Source organism: Oncorhynchus masou, chromosome 9 (assembly GCF_036934945.1).
Source record: "Oncorhynchus masou masou isolate Uvic2021 chromosome 9, UVic_Omas_1.1, whole genome shotgun sequence".
NCBI classification, from domain to species: Eukaryota; Metazoa; Chordata; class Actinopteri; order Salmoniformes; family Salmonidae; genus Oncorhynchus; species Oncorhynchus masou.
Window position 1 is genome coordinate 91,622,982 of NC_088220.1, and position 22,203 is coordinate 91,645,184.

At 39.8% G+C, this 22,203-nt stretch overlaps 1 protein-coding gene across 1 annotated transcript in view; it reads right to left on the minus strand.

Moving 5' to 3' along the window:
• Nucleotides 1-22,203, minus strand: part of LOC135546750 (contactin-5-like) — a 436,013-nt gene that overhangs the window by 155,089 nt on the left and 258,721 nt on the right. Inside the window, exons 11-12 of the mRNA XM_064975401.1 lie at nucleotides 20,717-20,844; nucleotides 19,185-19,360 (exon numbers count right to left, since the gene is read on the minus strand). Of these exons, the coding sequence (XP_064831473.1) occupies nucleotides 19,185-19,360; nucleotides 20,717-20,844 (304 nt within the window). The remainder of the gene's footprint in view (nucleotides 1-19,184; nucleotides 19,361-20,716; nucleotides 20,845-22,203) is intronic.

The following is a 22,203-nucleotide window of genomic DNA, read 5'->3' on the forward strand; positions in this document are numbered from 1 at the left end:
TTATCCCTGTGTTGTAGATGTGTATTATCCCTGTGTTGTAGATGTGTATTATCCCCTGTGTTGTAATGTGTATTATCCCATGTGTTGTAGATGTGTATTATCCCTGTGTTGTAGATACCTATCATCCCTGTGTTGTAGATGTGTATTATCCCTTGTGTTGTAGATGTGTATTATCCCTTGTGTTGTAGGTGTGTATTATCCCTGTGTTGTAGATGTGTATTATCCCTGTGTTGTAGATGTGTATTATCCCCTGTGTTGTAGGTGTGTATTATCCCCTGTGGTGTAGATACCTATCATCCCTGTGTTGTAGATGTGTATTATCCCTGTGTTGTAGATGTGTATTATCCCTGTGTTGTAGATGTGTATTATCCCCTGTGTTGTAATGTGTATTATCCCCTGTGTTGTAGATGTGTATTATCCCTGTGTTGTAGATGTGTATTATCCCTGTGTTGTAGATGTGTATTATCCCTGTGTTGTAGATGTGTATTATCCCCTGTGTTGTAATGTGTATTATCCCCTGTGTCGTAGATGTGTATTATCCCCTGTGTTGTAGATGTGTATTATCCCTGTGTTGTAGATGTGTATTATCCCTGTGTTGTAGATGTGTATTATCCCTTGTGTTGTAGATGTGTATTATCCCTGTGTTGTAGATGTGTATTATCCCTGTGTTGTAGATGTGTATTATCCCTGTGTTGTAATGTGTATTATCCCTGTGTTGTAGATGTGTATTATCCCTGTGTTGTAGATGTGTATTATCCCTGTGTTGTAGATGTGTATTATCCCTGGGTTGTAGATGTGTATTATCCCTGTGTTGTAGATGTGTATTATCCCTTGTGTTGTAGATGTGTATTATCCCTTGTGTTGTAGATGTGTATTATCCCTTGTGTTGTAGATGTGTATTATCCCTGTGTTGTAATGTGTATTATCCCTGTGTTGTAGGTGTGTATTATCCCCTGTGTTGTAGATGTGTATTATCCCCTGTGTTGTAGATGTGTATTATCCCCTGTGTTGTAGATGTGTATTATCCCTGTGTTGTAGATACCTATCATCCCTGTGTTGTAGATGTGTATTATCCCTGTGTTGTAGATGTGTATTATCCCCTGTGTTGTAGATGTGTATTATCCCTGTGTTGTAGATGTGTATTATTCCCTGTGTTGTAGATGTGTATTATCCCTGTGTTGTAATGTGTATTATCCCCTATATTGTAGGTGTGTATTATCCCCTGTGTTGTAGATGTGTATTATCCCTGTGTTGTAGATGCGTATTATCCCCTGTGTTGTAATGTGTATTATCCCCTGTGTTGTAGATGTGTATTATCCCTTGTGTTGTAGATGTGTATTATCCCTGTGTTGTAGATGTGTATTATCCCTTGTGTTGTAGATGTGTATTATCCCCTGTGGTGTAGATACCTATCATCCCTGTGTTGTAGATGTGTATTATCCCTGTGTTGTAGATGTGTATTATCCCTTGTGTTGTAGATGTGTATTATCCCCTGTGGTGTAGATGTGTATTATCCCTTGTGTTGTAGATGTGTATTATCCCTTGTGTTGTAGGTGTGTATTATCCCTGTGTTGTAGATGTGTATTATCCCCTGTGGTGTAGATACCTATCATCCCTGTGTTGTAGATGTGTATTATCCCTTGTGTTGTAGATGTGTATTATCCCTTGTGTTGTAGGTGTGTATTATCCCTGTGTTGTAGATGTGTATTATCCCTGTGTTGTAGATGTGTATTATCCCCTGTGTTGTAGGTGTGTATTATCCCCTGTGGTGTAGATACCTATCATCCCTGTGTTGTAGATGTGTATTATCCCTGTGTTGTAGATGTGTATTATCCCTGTGTTGTAGATGTGTATTATCCCCTGTGTTGTAATGTGTATTATCCCCTGTGTTGTAGATGTGTATTATCCCTGTGTTGTAGATACCTATCATCCCTGTGTTGTAGATGTGTATTATCCCTTGTGTTGTAGATGTGTATTATCCCTTGTGTTGTAGGTGTGTATTATCCCTGTGTTGTAGATGTGTATTATCCCTGTGTTGTAGATGTGTATTATCCCCTGTGTTGTAGGTGTGTATTATCCCCTGTGGTGTAGATACCTATCATCCCTGTGTTGTAGATGTGTATTATCCCTGTGTTGTAGATGTGTATTATCCCTGTGTTGTAGATGTGTATTATCCCCTGTGTTGTAATGTGTATTATCCCCTGTGTTGTAGATGTGTATTATCCCTGTGTTGTAGATATATATTATCCCTGTGTATGTATATATATATATATCCCATTTAGCAGACGCTTTTGTCCAAAGCGACTTACAAGTCGGCTGGGGCCACTACTTTTACATATGGGTGGCCCCAGCGGGAATCGAACCCACGACGCTTGGCGTTGCAAGCGCCATGCTCTACCGACTGAGCCACACAGGACTCCCTGTGTTGTAGATGTGTATTATCCCTGTGTTGTAGATGTGTATTATCCCCTGTGTTGTAATGTGTATTATCCCCTGTGTCGTAGATGTGTATTATCCCCTGTGTTGTAGATGTGTATTATCCCTGTGTTGTAGATGTGTATTATCCCTGTGTTGTAGATGTGTATTATCCCTTGTGTTGTAGATGTGTATTATCCCTGTGTTGTAGATGTGTATTATCCCTGTGTTGTAGATGTGTATTATCCCTGTGTTGTAATGTGTATTATCCCTGTGTTGTAGATGTGTATTATCCCTGTGTTGTAGATGTGTATTATCCCTGTGTTGTAGATGTGTATTATCCCTGTGTTGTAGATGTGTATTATCCCTGTGTTGTAGATGTGTATTATCCCTTGTGTTGTAGATGTGTATTATCTCTTGTGTTGTAGATGTGTATTATCCCTTGTGTTGTAGATGTGTATTATCCCTGTGTTGTAATGTGTATTATCCCTGTGTTGTAGGTGTGTATTATCCCCTGTGTTGTAGATGTGTATTATCCCCTGTGTTGTAGATGTGTATTATCCCTGTGTTGTAGATGTGTATTATCCCTGTGTTGTAGATTCCTATCATCCCTGTGTTGTAGATGTGTATTATCCCTGTGTTGTAGATGTGTATTATCCCCTGTGTTGTAGATGTGTATTATCCCTGTGTTGTAGATGTGTATTATTCCCTGTGTTGTAGATGTGTATTATCCCTGTGTTGTAATGTGTATTATCCCCTATATTGTAGGTGTGTATTATCCCCTGTGTTGTAGATGTGTATTATCCCCTGTGTTGTAGATGTGTATTATCCCCTGTGTTGTAATGTGTATTATCCCTGTGTTGTAGGTGTGTATTATCCCCTGTGTTGTAGATGTGTATTATCCCCTGTGTTGTAGATGTGTATTATCCCTGTGTTGTAATGTGTATTATCCCTGTGTTGTAGGTGTGTATTATCCCCTGTGTTGTAGATGTGTATTATCCCTGTGTTGTAGATGTGTATTATCCCCTGTGTTGTAGATGTGTATTATCCCTGTGTTGTAGATGTGTATTATTCCCTGTGTTGTAGATGTGTATTATCCCTGTGTTGTAATGTGTATTATCCCCTATATTGTAGGTGTGTATTATCCCCTGTGTTGTAGATGTGTATTATCCCCTGTGTTGTAGGTGTGTATTATCCCCTGTGTTGTAGATGTGTATTATCCCCTGTGTTGTAGATGTGTATTATCCCTGTGTTGTAGATGTGTATTATTCCCTGTGTTGTAGATGTGTATTATCCCTGTGTTGTAATGTGTATTATCCCCTGTGTTGTAGATGTGTATTATCCCTGTGTTGTAGATGTGTATTATCCCTGTGTTGTAGATGTGTATTATCCCTGTGTTGTAGATGTGTATTATCCCTGTGTTGTAGATGTGTATTATCCCCTGTGTTGTAGATGTGTATTATCCCTGTGTTGTAGATGTGTATTATCCCTGTGTTGTAGGTGTGTATTATCCCTGTGTTGTAGATGTGTATTATCCCTGTGTTGTAGGTGTGTATTATCCCTGTGTTGTAGGTGTGTATTATCCCTGTGTTGTAGATGTGTATTATCCCTGTGTTGTAATGTGTATTATCCCCTGTGTTGTAGATGTGTATTATCCCTGTGTTGTAGATGTGTATTATCCCTGTGTTGTAGGTGTGTATTATCCCTTGTGTTGTAGATGTGTATTATTCCCTGTGTTGTAGATGTGTATTATCCCTGTGTTGTAGATGTGTATTATCCCCTGTGTTGTAGATGTGTATTATTCCCTGTGTTGTAGGTGTGTATTATCCCTGTGATGTAGATGTGTATTATCCCTGTGTTGTAATGTGTATTATCCCCTGTGTTGTAGATGTGTATTTTCCCCTGTGTTGTAGATGTGTATTATCCCTGTGTTGTAGGTGTGTATTATCACTGTGTTGTAGATGTGTATTATCCCTGTGTTGTAATGTGTATTATCCCTGTGTTGTAGATGTGTATTATCCACTGTGTTGTAGATGTGTATTATCCCCTGTGTTGTAGATGTGTATTATCACTGTGTTGTAGATGTGTATTATCACTGTGTTGTAGATGTGTATTATCCCCTGTGTTGTAGATGTGTATTATCCCCTGTGTTGTAGATGTGTATTATCCCCTGTGTTCTAGATGTGTATTATCCCTGTGTTGTAGATACCTATCATCCCTGTGTTGTAGATGTGTATTATCCCTGTGTTGTAGGTGTGTATTATCCCCTGTGATGTAGATGTGTATTATCCCTTGTGTTGTAGATGTGTATTATCCCTGTGTTGTAGATGTGTATTATCCCTGTGTTGTAGGTGTGTATTATCCCTGTGTTGTAGATGTGTATTATCCCCTGTTGTAGATGTGTATTATCCCTGTGTTGTAGATGTGTATTATCCCTTGTGTTGTAGATGTGTATTATCCCTGTGTTGTAGATGTGTATTATCCCCTGTGTTGTAGGTGTGTATTATCCCCTGTGGTGTAGATACCTATCATCCCTGTGTTGTAGATGTGTATTATCCCTGTGTTGTAGATGTGTATTATCCCTGTGTTGTAGATGTGTATTATCCCCTGTGTTGTAATGTGTATTATCCCCTGTGTTGTAGATGTGTATTATCCCTGTGTTGTAGATGTGTATTATCCCTGTGTTGTAGATGTGTATTATCCCTGTGTTGTAGATGTGTATTATCCCCTGTGTTGTAATGTGTATTATCCCCTGTGTCGTAGATGTGTATTATCCCCTGTGTTGTAGATGTGTATTATCCCTGTGTTGTAGATGTGTATTATCCCTGTGTTGTAGATGTGTATTATCCCTTGTGTTGTAGATGTGTATTATCCCTGTGTTGTAGATGTGTATTATCCCTGTGTTGTAATGTGTATTATCCCTGTGTTGTAGATGTGTATTATCCCTGTGTTGTAGATGTGTATTATCCCTGTGTTGTAGATGTGTATTATCCCTGTGTTGTAGATGTGTATTATCCCTGTGTTGTAGATGTGTATTATCCCTTGTGTTGTAGATGTGTATTATCCCTTGTGTTGTAGATGTGTATTATCCCTTGTGTTGTAGATGTGTATTATCCCTGTGTTGTAATGTGTATTATCCCTGTGTTGTAGATGTGTATTATCCCTGTGTTGTAGATACCTATCATCCCTGTGTTGTAGATGTGTATTATCCCTGTGTTGTAGATGTGTATTATCCCCTGTGTTGTAGATGTGTATTATCCCTGTGTTGTAGATGTGTATTATTCCCTGTGTTGTAGATGTGTATTATCCCTGTGTTGTAATGTGTATTATCCCCTATATTGTAGGTGTGTATTATCCCCTGTGTTGTAGATGTGTATTATCCCCTGTGTTGTAGATGTGTATTATCCCCTGTGTTGTAATGTGTATTATCCCTGTGTTGTAGGTGTGTATTATCCCCTGTGTTGTAGATGTGTATTATCCCCTGTGTTGTAGATGTGTATTATCCCTGTGTTGTAATGTGTATTATCCCTGTGTTGTAGGTGTGTATTATCCCCTGTGTTGTAGATGTGTATTATCCCTGTGTTGTAGATGTGTATTATCCCCTGTGTTGTAGATGTGTATTATCCCTGTGTTGTAGATGTGTATTATTCCCTGTGTTGTAGATGTGTATTATCCCTGTGTTGTAATGTGTATTATCCCCTATATTGTAGGTGTGTATTATCCCCTGTGTTGTAGATGTGTATTATCCCCTGTGTTGTAGGTGTGTATTATCCCCTGTGTTGTAGATGTGTATTATCCCCTGTGTTGTAGATGTGTATTATCCCTGTGTTGTAGATGTGTATTATTCCCTGTGTTGTAGATGTGTATTATCCCTGTGTTGTAATGTGTATTATCCCCTGTGTTGTAGATGTGTATTATCCCTGTGTTGTAGATGTGTATTATCCCTGTGTTGTAGATGTGTATTATCCCTGTGTTGTAGCTGTGTATTATCCCTGTGTTGTAGATGTGTATTATCCCTGTGTTATAGATGTGTATCATCCCTGTGTTGTAGATGTGTATTATCCCTGTGTTGTAGATGTGTATTATCCCTGTGTTGTAGATGTGTATTATCCCTGTGTTGTAGATGTGTATTATCCCCTGTGTTGTAGATGTGTATTATCCCTGTGTTGTAGATGTGTATTATCCCTGTGTTGTAGGTGTGTATTATCCCTGTGTTGTAGATGTGTATTATCCCTGTGTTGTAGGTGTGTATTATCCCTGTGTTGTAGGTGTGTATTATCCCTGTGTTGTAGATGTGTATTATCCCTGTGTTGTAATGTGTATTATCCCCTGTGTTGTAGATGTGTATTATCCCTGTGTTGTAGATGTGTATTATCCCTGTGTTGTAGGTGTGTATTATCCCTTGTGTTGTAGATGTGTATTATTCCCTGTGTTGTAGATGTGTATTATCCCTGTGTTGTAGATGTGTATTATCCCCTGTGTTGTAGATGTGTATTATTCCCTGTGTTGTAGGTGTGTATTATCCCTGTGTTGTAGATGTGTATTATCCCTGTGTTGTAATGTGTATTATCCCTGTGTTGTAGATGTGTATTTTCCCCTGTGTTGTAGATGTGTATTATCCCTGTGTTGTAGGTGTGTATTATCACTGTGTTGTAGATGTGTATTATCCCTGTGTTGTAATGTGTATTATCCCTGTGTTGTAGATGTGTATTATCCACTGTGTTGTAGATGTGTAGTATCCCCTGTGTTGTAGATGTGTATTATCACTGTGTTGTAGATGTGTATTATCACTGTGTTGTAGATGTGTATTATCCCCTGTGTTGTAGATGTGTATTATCCCCTGTGTTGTAGATGTGTATTATCCCCTGTGTTGTAGATGTGTATTATCCCTGTGTTGTAGATACCTATCATCCCTGTGTTGTAGATGTGTATTATCCCTGTGTTGTAGGTGTGTATTATCCCCTGTGATGTAGATGTGTATTATCCCTTGTGTTGTAGATGTGTATTATCCCTGTGTTGTAGATGTGTATTATCCCTGTGTTGTAGGTGTGTATTATCCCTGTGTTGTAGATGTGTATTATCCCCTGTTGTAGATGTGTATTATCCCTGTGTTGTTGATGTGTATTATCCCTTGTGTTGTAGATGTGTATTATCCCTGTGTTGTAGATGTGTATTATCCCCTGTGATGTAGATGTGTATTATCCCTTGTGTTGTAGATGTGTATTATCCCTGTGTTGTAGATGTGTATTATCACTGTGTTGTAGATGTGTATTATCCCTGTGTTGTAATGTGTATTATCCCCTGTGTTGTAGATGTGTATTATCCCCTGTGTTGTAGATGTGTATTATCCCCTGTGTTGTAGATGTGTATTATCCCTGTGTTGTAGATGCGTATTACTGTGTCTCTGTAGACGTTATTAAAATTAACTGTGTGATTCACTCTGTCTCTATATAGACGTTGATACACTTGATAGTGTAATTATCTGCATCTCTGTCACTGTGTATACGTTGATAAACATGATTGAGAGATTCGCTGTCTTTTTGTCTCTGTGTAGAAGTTGATACACTTGATTGTGTGATTTACTGCATTTTTAATCACGGTGACATTTGGGATTATGTGACCTTGACATTAATTGATCCTAATTCAAAAAGTATTTGGTGCAATGAGCCGTGCCTAAACACAGTAACTATGAACCCTCCCCCTCAGACCTACCAAATGCCTGGGTAAATTGTAATTCTTAAGAAAATGGATTTTAGGCATATGGCTCTGCATATGGCTCTGCATATGGCACTTCTAGTATAGGAAAATACAGGTTAGATCATCCAACAAACTGCTTTAGTCAATACAATCTACACTTCTACTAAATGTTTATCCATTACGCAGAAACAATGGGGTCTTTCATTCTACTTTATTTATCCAGGTTTGTCCATTTATCCTCACTGAACTACATCTTTCTTACAGGAGAGACTATGTGGTTTTTTCATGACCATTAGAAATGAGAAAAATCTAAATCATAGACAATTTAGGTGTAACTACCTACTGTATTGAGGTATAATGACCTACTGTATTGTGGTATAAAAGCCAACTGTATTGAGGTATATTGGCCTACTGTATTGAGGTATAACAGCCTACTGTATCGAGGTATAACGATCGACTGTAATGAGGGATAACAGCCTACTGTGTTGAGGTATAATATCCTACACTATTGAGGTATATTGGCCTACTGTATTGAGGTATAATGACCTACTATATTGAGGTATAACTATCTGGTGTATTGAGGTATAAAGACCTACTGTATTGAGGTATAACTATCTGGTGTATTGGGGTATAATGGCCTATTGTATTGAGGTATAACTATCTGGTGTATTGAGGTATAATGTATAATGCCTACTGTATTGAGGTATAACTATCTAGTGTATTGAGGTATAACAGCCTACTGTATTGAGGTATAACTATCTGGTGTATTGAGGTATAATGGAAAACTGTATTGAGGTATAACGACCTACTGTATTGAGGTATAATGTCCTACTGTATTGAGGTATAACGTCCTACTGTATTGAGGTATAACTATCTTGTGTATTGAGGTATAACGGCATAATGTATTGAGGTATAACAGCCTATATATTGAGATATATTGTTCTACTGTATTGAGGTATAAAGACCTACTGTATTGAGGTATAAAGACCTACTGTATTGAGATATAACTATCTAGTGTATTGAGGTATATTGGCCTACTGTATTGAGGTATATTGTCCTACTGTATTGAGGTATAACGACCTACTGTATGGAGGTATAACGACCCACTGTATTGTGATATAACGGCCTATTGTATTGCGGTAAAATGTTCTATTTGATTGAGCTATAAGACGACAATATTCAGGTATAACAACTACTGTATATAACGACCTACTGGTATATAACGACCTACTGTATTGAGGTATAATGGCCTGCTCTATTGAGGTATACAGTACCCCTTGATTTATTTCACATTTTGTTACGTTACAATCTTAATCTAAAATGGATTAAATAAAAAAAATCCTCAGCAGTCTACACACAATACGCCATAATGATAAAGTGAAAACAGGTTTTTGAAATAAAATAATAATAAAAATCAGATACCTTATTTACGTAAGTATTCAGACCCTTTGCCATGAGACTCAATTGAGCTCAGGTGCCTCCTGTTTCCATTGATAATCCCTAAAATGTTTCTACAACCTGATTGGCGTCCAACGGTTTGACAGCTCACACCCTGTCATAAATGTAAAGGAAAGGAGATCTCGGTCTCAAAACCAAGGAATGTTCTTTATTAACATACTTTTTCACACCAAAACTCTTAACACATTCTAAAGCAAATACTGGAACAATATTTCTAACATACAAACGATTTTAGGAGGTATAAGATAATCTATGTCCTAGAAACTGAGCATAGTAAGTTGCCATGCCCCAAGTGAGGTCAGAGAGCGTGTCAGACTGACAAAACCGTCCCCTTCGGCCAGAGTGCATAAAAGGATTGATAACAGAAATTCACATTAGACCAGAAAAGCGTGGATGCGGTAGCTACATGTTTGAAATGGTTGGAACTTTGAACCTCAACACAAGGAGAAGAAAATAAACTCACCTCCCAGACTAGACCAGAAGATCGCCAGGCTGCAGCTGCACATGTAAAGTGATTCAAACTCTGACTAACAACACGATTTGGAGAGAGGAGAAAACTCCCCTTTTGAACAAAGACTGGTAGGGCTGATAAGCTGTCCTGAGTCAAATATCTACAAAAGCAAACTGTTCAAGCCATCCTATTACTCTTGTCAAATCCCCGTAGTACACTACTCTCATCACCCCAGTGGACCATCGGCACGGCTGGCTGGCCTATCTTCAAATAAGCAGCTTCAGGAGCAAATGGAACATTTTTGTTATTAAACTGCACCATTTGGAAACAGTTTTTGCTCTCCTGTGTCTGACTTCTCTGCCGCCAGTACGCACCCCTTACACTGTCTCTCTCTCTCTCTCCCTCTCACTCCATATTATTCGTAACAAGCCGCCATATGTTTTCAGTCCGCATGGGACCTTTTTACCATTGTGTGTATGTTTATTCTGTGTTATTAGTTAGTTAGTTAGCTAGTAAATAAATAATTAACCCAATTAGTGTAGTACTGAATCATAAGTAAGGGAATTCCCCACTCAAATGGACAAAAATGAATGGGAAACCATTGGCATAGTACAAACCATGTACACGATGGACAATACCACCCAAATCGGCGTTGATTCATGCAAAATGTTTTGCAAATGCCATATGGCAATTACCAGTTGTAACACTTCAAAAATCCAACAGGTGGCGTGTGCGCTCCACCTTGGTTTTTCATATAGGGAATGGACCCCAAGTCAACATCCAAAAGCCAAATTTTGAAAAAATTATTTTTTTGTCAAAAACTTATCACCCATTAAAAAAGTGCTTTCTGGACCGTTTTTCAAAATTCTTTTGCTTTTTTTTGTCAATTACACGTGTAAGAACTGTATGAATATACTTTTGTCCAATTTTATTATCATAATTTTTATTTATTTTTATTTTTTTTTTTTTTTTTATTGCATATGTTTTCTCCATTTGCAATATGATTTCATAGGAAGTCAGAAGTCAAAAATTGCAAAATTTCATAAAAAACTTCACACACCCCTAAAAAAGTGCTTTCTGGACCGTTTTTCGAAATTCTTTAGAATTTTGTGTCAATTACACACGTATAAGAACTGTATCAACATACTTTAGTCATATTTTATTATCATCATTTTTTATTTTTTTTTACTTGTGCATTAGGCATATGTTTTCTCCATTTGGAATATGATTTCATAGGAAGTCAAAAGTCAAAAATAGCTAAATTTGATAAAAAACTTCACACACCCTTAAAAAGTGGCATATGTTTTGTGGGGGCCAAATGTCATAGGAAATTTGACATGCTCAAAAATCCTACAGAAATGCAAAATTGACTGGCTTGATGAACTCGGGATGGCCGGGCAGTGATTGTTGTTCCTTTCCATCACTCGTAGTGTTGATTTCATCATGTCCATTTGTTTATGTTTTCTCACTTTTGCAAAGTCACTGTGCATTTGCAATATGGTTCAATGGGCATTCACCATCACCAATTTGTCATGCTATAAAAATTGTGCAGGAATGCAAAATTGACTGGCCCGATGAACTCGGGATGGCTGGGCAGTGATTCTGGTACCTCTCCATCGCTCGTTAGGGTTGATTTCAGAATGTCCTTTTGGTGATGGTACCTCACTGTTAAAACATATTGCAAATGTTTTCTCACTTTTGCAAAGTCACTGAAAATCGTGCAGGAATGCAAAATTGACTGGCCCGATGAACTCGGGATGGCTGGGCAGTGATTCTGGTACCTCTCCATCGCTCGTTAGGGTTGATTTCAGAATGTCCCTTTTGGTGATGGTACCTCACTGTTAAAACATATTGCAAATGTTTTCTCACTTTTGCAAAGTCACTGAAAATCGTGCAGGAATGCAAAATTGACTGGCCCGATGAACTCGGGATGGCTGGGCAGTGATTCTGGTACCTCTCCATCGCTCGTTAGGGTTGATTTCAGAATGTCACTTTTGGTGATGGTACCTCACTGTTAAAACATATTGCAAATGTTTTCTCACTTTTGCAAAGTCACTGAAAATCGTGCAGGAATGCAAAATTGACTGGCACGATGAACTCGGGATGGCTGGGCAGTGATTCTGGTACCTCTCCAACGCTCGTTAGGGTTGATTTCAGAATGTCCATTTGGTGATGTTTTCTCACTCTTGCAAAGTCACTGTGCATTTGCAATATGGTTAACTGGGCATTCACCATCACCAATTTGTCATGCTATAAAAATCGTGCAGGAATGCCAAATTGACTGGCCCGATGACCTTGGGATGGCTGGGCAGTGATTCTGGTACCTCTCTATTGCTCGTTAGGGTTGATTTCAGAATGTCACTTTTGGTGATGGTACCTCACCGCTTAAACGTCCATCAGTCAATTTGATATCATTCTGACACCAAACTGATAAAAACTGACACCAAACCCACTTTTCCCAACTCGTTTAGGAGCCAAGTATCACATACTTCAGAGCTGGCCAAAATTCACAACGCCTTCGGTTCAAACCATAAAGAAACCATAAAACACGTAGTTACGTTCTAGCTGCGGGTCCATTTCTTGTGTTATGTGTAGGCCTAGCTGAGGCGACCCCGAATCCCAAGTTTCGGCTCGATAGGTCATTTGGTGTCCGAGTAAAACCCTAATTGGTGCTGAAAATCCACTTTTTTCAATTACTTGCTACGGGGTCCTGGAATGAGCTATCGGACAGAAACGTTGGGTTCTGTCTCTATGGGCCGAGCCGGTCACAATGCACCTAGTCTTGTGACTCTGGGACATTTCTAAATGTCGCCATTTTCGTAATGGTCAAAATGAATTGAAGTCATTGCAAATGTACGAGGCTGTTTCTCGGTCCGAGAACATTCTAGAGCGCCGTAACTCACCACGCACTATCGACCTGAGGTCTAGAACAGGATTCTAAAGTTTCGGAACTCTAGGTCTGACGGTTCTTTAAAAGTTCCAACAAGGTTAACTAATGCAGGGAGTGTTTGTCACCACGCAAACCAATGGGTCCCTACTTCCAAGCTGTGTGTGTATGTGATTTAGTTTTCCTTTGAAATTTTATGGGAGAAATGACTGATTTACAGTTCATGGGGGTTGCCTAATCACATATATGAAGTTTTGGAAAGATCTGATTTTTTTAACCCCTCGAAACAGCCCATGAGACACCAATTATGGCACTTCCGGTTGGCACAGGAAGCTATAAGTAAACACATATCCTCATTGGGGTATGCTTTTACAGAATCCTGAGTTTTAAGTCTTTACCATAAAAACTGACTGATTTACACAGGGTTGAATGCACTATGTCTATCAAACTGCAGGCAGGGTATGGGTATACACTTTTAGGGCGATTTTAACCACTTCCGGTTGCTCCAGGAAGCTTAGAATCGACACAGGTAGACCTTATAGTGGCCTGATGGACTGGTACCGAAGACAGGTTCATACAACATTCATAACCCATATAGACTCCAGGTTGAATTTAGGGGAGCAGGCAATGTATTCCTATGGGGAGAGAAGTCAATGCAAACTGTTTTTATGTAAACACCTTCTTTTAACTGTGAAGGGTTAATGTCACACGGTCAAGGTTAGGCTTGCACAGATCGGGAGGACCTTAGGAACATTCCTGTGTTTGAATTGTCCTTCTAAACCTAACGGTTCCGCCGCTGTCACCCAAAATCAAATGACGTGGTGCAGGCTTCATTTTGGGCCTACTTTTCTCATGGTCGCTGCCCTCAGACCGAGCGAGCTACGGTCAAGCGGGGCGTCTCGTTGAACTCGGCACAGTCTGGACACTATGGTGTTGCCATTTTTTGTGTTGATTTCAGAATGCCATTTTGGTGATGGTCCCTCTGCGCTTAAACATATTGCAAATTAACAAAAGTCAACTCGCAAGTCATTGTCCATCAGTCAATTAGATGTCATTCTGACACCAAACTGATATCAATTAACACCAAACCCACTTTTTCCAACTCATTGAGAAGCCAACTATCACATATGTCAAAGCAGGCCCATAATTCACAGCGCCTTTAGTTTAACCTCTTGAAACTCCCCATCCCGGATCCGGGATTGTGACTAAGCCTCAGGCTCATTAGCATAACGCAACGTTAACGATTTCTGAAAATCGCAAATAAAATTAAAATAATGCGTTTGCTCTCAAGCTTAGCCTTTTCTTAACAACACTGTCATCTCAGATTTTCAAAATATGCTTTTGAACCATAGAAATTGACTAATTTGTGTAAGAGTATGCAAAGCTAGCATAGCATTTTGTGTAGCATGTAGCACGCAACATTTTCACAAAAGCCAGATAACCAAATAAATAAAATCATTTACCTTTGAAGAGCTTCTGATGTTTTCAATGAGGAGACTCCCAGCCACATACCAAATGCGCAGTGTTTCCTGAAAGCGTCTGTGTGTAGGAGAAATCGTTCCGTTTTCTACATTGCGCCTGGCTACCGAAACGAACCGAAAATGCAGTCACCTACAACGTGAAACTTTTTCCGGATTAACTACATAATATCGACCGAAACATGGCAAACGTTGTTTGGAATCAATCCTCAAGGTGTTTTTTCACATATCTCTTCATTGACATGCAGTTCTTGGAAGCTTGCTTCTCTCTCTCTGCTCCATGGAAAAATACTGGCAGGTGACTTTTGCGCACCAATTTCGGCGCAGGACACCGGGCGGACACGTGGTAAATGTGGTCTCTTATGGTCAATCTTCCAACGATCTGCCTACAAATACGTCACAATGCTGCAGACACCTTGGGGAAACGACAGAAAGGGCAGACTCATTCCTCTTGCGTTCACAGCCATATAAGGAGATCATGAAAGACAGAGCCTCAAAAATCCTTGTCATTTCCTGGATGCCAAGTCATCTTGGTTTTGCCTGAAGCTCACGTTCTAGGGCACACACAGAGAAGATATTTGTATTTCTGGACACGTCAGAGTGTTTTCTTTTGAACAGTAGCAATTATATGCATAGTCGAGCATCTTTTTGTGACAAAATATCTTGTTTAAAACGGGAACGTTTTTCTTCCAAAAATGAAATAGCGCCACCATAAGTGTAAGAGGTTAAAACATAATAAAAACGTAAAACACATAGTTACGTTCTAGCTACGGGTCCAGTTCGGACATTATGTGTAGTCCTATGTGAGGCGACCCCGAATCCCGAGTTTCGGCTCGATAGGTCCTTCGGTGCCCGAGTAAAACCCTAATTGGTGCTGAAAATCCACTTTTTTTCCATGACTTGCTACGGGGTCCTTGAATGAGCTATCTGACAGAAACATTGGGGTCCGTCTCTATGGGCCGAGCCGGTTTCAATGCACCTAGTCTTGTGTCTCTGAGACTTTTCTAAATGTCGCCATTTTTGTAATGGTCAAAATGAATTGAAGTCATTGCAAATGTACGAGGCTGTTTCTCGGTCCGAGAACCTTCTAGAGCCACCTAACTCACCACGCACTATCGACCTGAGGTCTAGAACAAGTTTCTAAAGTTTCGGAACTCTAGGTCTGACGGTTCTTTTTTAGCTCGAACAAAGCTAACTATTGGAGGCAGTGTCAGTCTCTACGCACCCCAATACGTCCCTCCATCCAAGTTGTGTATCTGTGTGATTTAGTTTTCCTTTGAATTTTTATGGGAAAAATGACTGATTTACAGTTCATGGGGGTTGCCTAATCACACATATGAAGTTTTGGACAGATCTGATTTTTTAACCCTTTGAAACAGCCCCTGAGACACCAATTATGGCACTTCCGGTTGGCACAGGAAGTACACACATGTCTTCATTGACATAGACACTTACAGAATCCTGAGTTTTAAGTCTTTAAGTTGAGAATTGACTGACCTACACAGGGTTGAATGCAGAGTCATTTTCACCTTTGCTGGTGATGTACATCCAAATACCTTTTGGGTGAATTTAACCACTTCCGGTTGCTCCAGGAAGCTTAGAATCGACCCAGGTAGACTTCATAGTGGTCTGATGGACTGTCATAGAAGACAGGTTCATAAGGCATTCATAACCCACATAGGCTTCAGGTTGAATTTAGAGGAGCAGGCAATGTATTCCTATGGGGAGAGAAGTCAATGCAAACTGTTTGATGTAAACACCTTCTTTTAACTGTGAAGGGTTAATGCCACACGGTCAAGGTTAGGCTTGCACAGATCGGGAGGACCTTAGGAACAGTCCTGTGTTTGAATTGTCCTTCTAAACCTAACGGTTCCGCCGCTGTCACCCAAAATCAAATGACGTTCTGGTGCAGGCTTCATATTGGGCCTACTTTTCTCATGGTCGCTGCGCTTAGACCGAGCGAGCTACGGTCAAGCGGGATATCTCGTTGAACTCGGCACAGCCTTGGGATTATGTTTATGCCATTGCCTGCTCTCTGTGTCTTTAAACACCACGCTTTGTCACTCCATCCTTGCTGTGTGTGTGTGTGAGAGCTTTTCTTTGACATCTGTTGGGAGAAATGACTGATTTTACAGTTCAGGAGGGTTGCCTAATCACATATGAAGTTTTGAAAAGATCTGACCTTTTTAACCCTTGGATACAGCCACTATGACACCATTTAAGGCACTTCCTGTTGGCACAGGAAGCTATAAATAAACCCATATCCTCATTGGGGTATGCCCTTACAGAATCCTGAGTTTTAAGTCTTTACGTTAAGAACTGAGTTATTTACGGAGGGTTTAGTGAGTGTGTGTTATTTCAGAAAATCATAGAAAATCACAGAAATCTCGCAGAGCTCCGCAGCACACTTTAAAAATATTCGTATGAACACCCTGCAACTGGATCTGTAACTGTTGAAAAAAAAACACCTATATATGAACATCACAAATCTGTCATTGTACGATTTCTCTTAAATGACGATATATAAATGGCTGATTTTTTTGTTATTGACACCGGAGGCTCCTTGACTTTGACGTGAAGTGAAAAAATAATTTCTCTATTTTCATTTTGGACCTTTAATCCCAGAAAAATGGCCATAACTCAAAAACCGTTGAGGCCTAGACACCATCTTGTTTGGGGCCAACTGCCCATTATGCCAAACCTATGCTCACCAAGTTTCGGCTTCAAAATATTTTCAGTTTTCGAGATAAGGCCCGTCGTGATTCGTGATGTTTTGTCAAATTGCAGTATGATTGCTTATGCCCTCTTGTGGGATTTTCAGGGATAGCAGAAAAATGACCAAAATTTGATTCTTTTATAAAACGAAAACCGAATGTCCGACAAAGTTCATTTGATGACTTCCCGGTAGGTCTGGCCCTGCCGCTCGGCCCGACGCCGTCCCCGAATTTTAAAAATGTTTTCGGACATCTAGTAAGGGACGGTACATTTGCAATATGGACTTTTTCACTAACCATACAGAAAATGTCGAAATGTTCCCTTAATGTATGTAAGGCTTGTGTTTTTACAAATGCAGGAAGTTACGACTGTTCAGAATGATGATATGATAAGATGTTGTGATTTAATACCATTGGAGTTTAATTTAGAAGATGGTAACTCTTTAAACCACCACTCTCCTAATGAGTTAATTGTTTCATTATTCATTTAATCGGGTAACAATTAAACATAGTCAGTGGATTAAATAAATAAGGGGTCATCAGAATAATGAAAGTCACGTCACGACACAGTGCATGTCAGAGCAAAAACCAAGCCATAAGGGCGAAGGAATTGTCGAGAGCTACAAGACAGGATTGTGTTGAGGCACAGATCTGGGGAAGGGTTTCAAAATATTTCTGCAGCATTGAAGGTCCCTAAGAACACAGTGGCCTCCATAATTCTTAAATGGAAGAAGTTTGAACCACCAAGCCTATTCCTAGAGCTGGCCGCCCCGCCAAACTGAGCAATCGGGGGAGAAGAGCCTTGGTCAGGGAGGTGACCAAGAACCCGATGGTCACTCTGAATGCCAAAAGTCACGTCTGGAGGAAACCTGGCACCATCCTGACAGTGAAGCATGGTGGTGGCAGCATCAGGCTGTGGGGATGTTTTTCAGCGGCAGGGACTGCGAGACTAGTCAGGATCAAGGCAAAGATGAACAGAGCAAAGTTCAGAGAGATCCTTGATGAAAACCTGCTTGAAAGCACTCAGGACCTCAGACTGGGTGCGAAGGTTCACCTTCCAACAGGACAACGACCCTAAGCACACAGCCAAGACAACGCAGGAGTTGCTTCGGGACTCTGAATGTCCTTAAGTGGCCTAGCCAGAGCCCAGACTTGAACCTGATCTAACATCACTAGAGAGACCTGAAAATAGCTGTGCAGTGAAGCTCCCCATCCAACCTGGTAGAAACTCCCCAAATACAGGTGTGGGAGAAACTCCACAAATACAGGTGTGCCAAGCTTGTAGCGTCGTACCCAAGAAGACTTGAGGCTGTAATGGCAGCCAAAGGTGCTTCAATAAAGTACTGCAAAAACGGTCTGAAAAGTTCTGTGATATTTCATTTTTTTTGTTTTGAAATATTTGCTTTTAAATATTTGCTAAAATAAAATACAAAAGGGGTTTTGCTTTGTCATTATGAGGTATTGTGTGTAGATTGATGAGTAAAATAAACCATTTAATCCATTTTAGAATAAGGCTTTAAGATAACAAAATGTGGAAAAATCAAGGGGTCAGAATACTCTATCAAGTTATATTTACTTAATGTAACAAAGTGTATTTCATTACTGTATTGAGTTATAACTAGCTACTGTATTGAATTATAACTAGCTACTGTATTAAGTTATAACTAGCTACTGTATTAAGTTATAACTAGCTACTGTATTGAGTTATAACTAGCTACTCTATTAAGTTATAATTAGCTACTGTATTAAGTTATAACTAGCTACTGTATTGAGTTATAACTAGCTACTGTATTAAGTTATAACTAGCTACTGTATTAAGTTATAACTAGCTACTGTATTAAGTTATAACTAGCTACTGTATTGAGTTATAACTAGCTACTTTATTGAGTTATAACTAGCTACTGTATTGAGTTATAACTAGCTACTGTATTAAGTTATAACTAGCTACTGTATTGAGTTATAACTAGCTACTGTATTGAGTTATAACTAGCTAATGTATTGAGTTATAACTAGCTACTGTATTGAGTTATAACTAGCTACTGTATTAAGTTATAACTAGCTACTTTATTGAGTTATCTACTTACTCTTTGGATGTATTCAAAATGTCCACCCTCCTGTTGGAAGTTGAGGGGCTGCTGGTTGAGGAGCCACTGGAAGGCCACTTCCAGAGACGGGTCATGTGACACCTTACAGCTGAGCACCACGCTCTCCCCCACCGTCACCTCAACTTTGCAGGGGCTCAATTCCACACGCATGGCCTCTGGAAGCACAGCAATGCTATATCTTATCACTGTCATCACAACATTGCTACATCTTAGCACTGTCATCACAACACCTCTGAACAGGACACAACACTGCTGCACTGTTAGGTTATAACGTTAATGCTGACATAGACTCAGTCATCTTCACATGCTAATACTGCTGCACTGTTAGGATATAACAACACTAACCTAGACTAGGACTCTTCACATGCTAATACTGCTGCACTGTTAGGATATAACAACACTAACCTAGACTAGGACTCTTCACATGCTAATACTGCTGCACTGTTAGGATATAACACTAACCTAGACCAGGTCTCTTCACATGCTAATACTGCTGCACTGTTAGGATATAACACTAACCTAGACTAGGTCTCTTCACGTGCTAATACTGCTGCACTGTTAGGATATAACACTAACCTAGACCAGGTCTCTTCACATGCTAATACTGCTGCACAGTTAGGATATAACACTAACCTAGACTAGGTCTCTTCACATGCTAATACTGCTGCACTGTTAGGATATAACACTAACCTAGCCTCAGGTCTCTTCATGTGATAACTTGCTGCACTGTTAGGATATAACACTAACCTAGACTCTGTCCTGTTCAAGTGATAACACTGGTTATTGTCAACTCGTCTGACTATTAGTGTCATACCATCTATGGTGTGTCTATGGTTTATAATATAACACAAAGAGAGTCAGAGATAACCACTAACTCTAGCCCATTACATTGCCATCTTAGGACCCACCATAGTTGACACTAGACTGGTCACAGATCTGGATGTGCTGACCTGAGACAATTCTGACTATCAGTGTTATTTTATACATTTTTAGTCATTTTGCAGAGCTACTTACAGTAGTGAGAGCATACATTTTCATTCTGGTCCCCCAGGTGAATCACAATGCTCTGCCAGCTGAGCTACATGGGACTATGCCATTTGTAGGCCTATGGCTAGAGTGGCATGGCAACAATAATCCAGAGAAATTGACAAAAGCACATTTGGCATCTGAAGTGTCATTATCAAAACAAATCCTGAACACTAAACCCTGATGCCGGTCAAGCACTCTACACCCAGGGTCTCTTTAGATCTCAGCTGTGAATGCTGCATTACATTACAGGCCCTTTTACGCTGTCAAATAGTGTTCCCTTGTGAAATGATTCTTGAATGTGAAAACCCTTTTGCTTCACGGTCGAGCGAACAGAAAGTCCGTTCCTTCTCCCCCTCTCTCTCACCTCCGCTCCGCCCCGGCACTCAGGCAAAGGTGGCGGAAACGACATTGGGGAACTGTTTACTGGTGGGTGACCAGCATTAATTTGGCAGAAAAATAAAGCCCCCCTGGGCATCACTTACCTTTTACCCGGAGCATGGCCGTCATCTCAGCCGAACCAAACTGATTCTCAGCTCGACATACATAGTCCCCCTCGTCAGAGCGACTGGAGTTGATGATCCTCAGAGTGTTATTTCGTAATAACATTATCCTGTCAGAGAAAATAAAGCAAAGACAATACAAAGGCAATACAAATCAATACAGGTATGGAAACAAAACAGCTTCATGCAGGTTAAGTAGCTTGTATTATTCATAAAAATTATATGAAGTTGCTGGAAGAGGGAAGATCAGCTCAGAAAGTCAAAGAGCAGCGTATGTAGGAATTTTAGAACGCCCCTTTGGGGATATTAAACATTTCATATACTGTATGTTCTATCTAGGTCCGACAAAATGATTGTACTGATTTCCAAGGGCAAGTTGTGCAGATAGATCCCACGGAAAGGTCATGCTCTATGTATGTAGTATATGTATGTACTGTATGTATGTACATAAGTACTGTTCATATGTACTGTATATGTACAGTATGTATGCACTGTATATTTGTACTGTATGTATGTACTGTGTATGTACTGTATGTATGTACATAAGTACTGTTCATATGTACTGTATGTATATGTAACGGATTTGAAACGGCTAGCTTAGTTAGCGGTGCGCGCTAAATAGCGTTTCAATCGGTGACGTCACTTGCTCTGAGACCTTGAAGTAGTGGTTCCCCTTGCTCTGCAAGGGCCGCGGATTTTGTGGAGCGATGGGAAACAATGCTTCGTGGGTGACTGTTGTTGCTGTGTGCAGAGGGTCCCTGGTTCGCGCCCGGGTATGGGTGAGGGACGGTTTAAGGTTATACTGTTACATATGGTATGTACTGTACATATGTACTGTGTATGTACTGTGTATATGTACTGTATTTATGATTGTATATGTACTGTATATATGTACTGTATGTACACTACCATTCAAAAGTTTTGGGTCACTTAGAAATGTCCTTGTTTTTGAAAGAAAAGCACATTTCTTTGTCCATTAAAATAACATAAAATGGATCAGAAATACAGTGTAGACATTGTTAAAACCTGTTTTGATAGGGGGCGGTATTTTCATGTCCGGATGAAAAGCGTGCCCAGAGTAAATTGCCTGCTACTCAGGCCCGCTCGCTCCACTTCATTTTTTCAGCTAGTGAACACGGTTTATTCAATCTTAAATTTGATCGATTATTTAAGGTAGAAATACCTAAAGTTATATTAGGAAAGTTGTTTGAAATGTTTGGACCAAGATAACAGGTAACTTATTAGATAATGTGTAGTCATGTTGGGCGAGTTGGAACCGGTGTTTTTCTGAATTAAACGCCAAATAAATGGACATTTTGGAGATATAACGACGGAATCAATCTAACAAAAGGACCCTTTGTGATGTTTATGGGACATATTGGAGTGCCAACAGGAGAAGATCTTCAAAGGAAAGGCATGAATTATATCGTTATTTCTAAGTTTTGTGTCGCGCCTGGCGGGTTGAAATA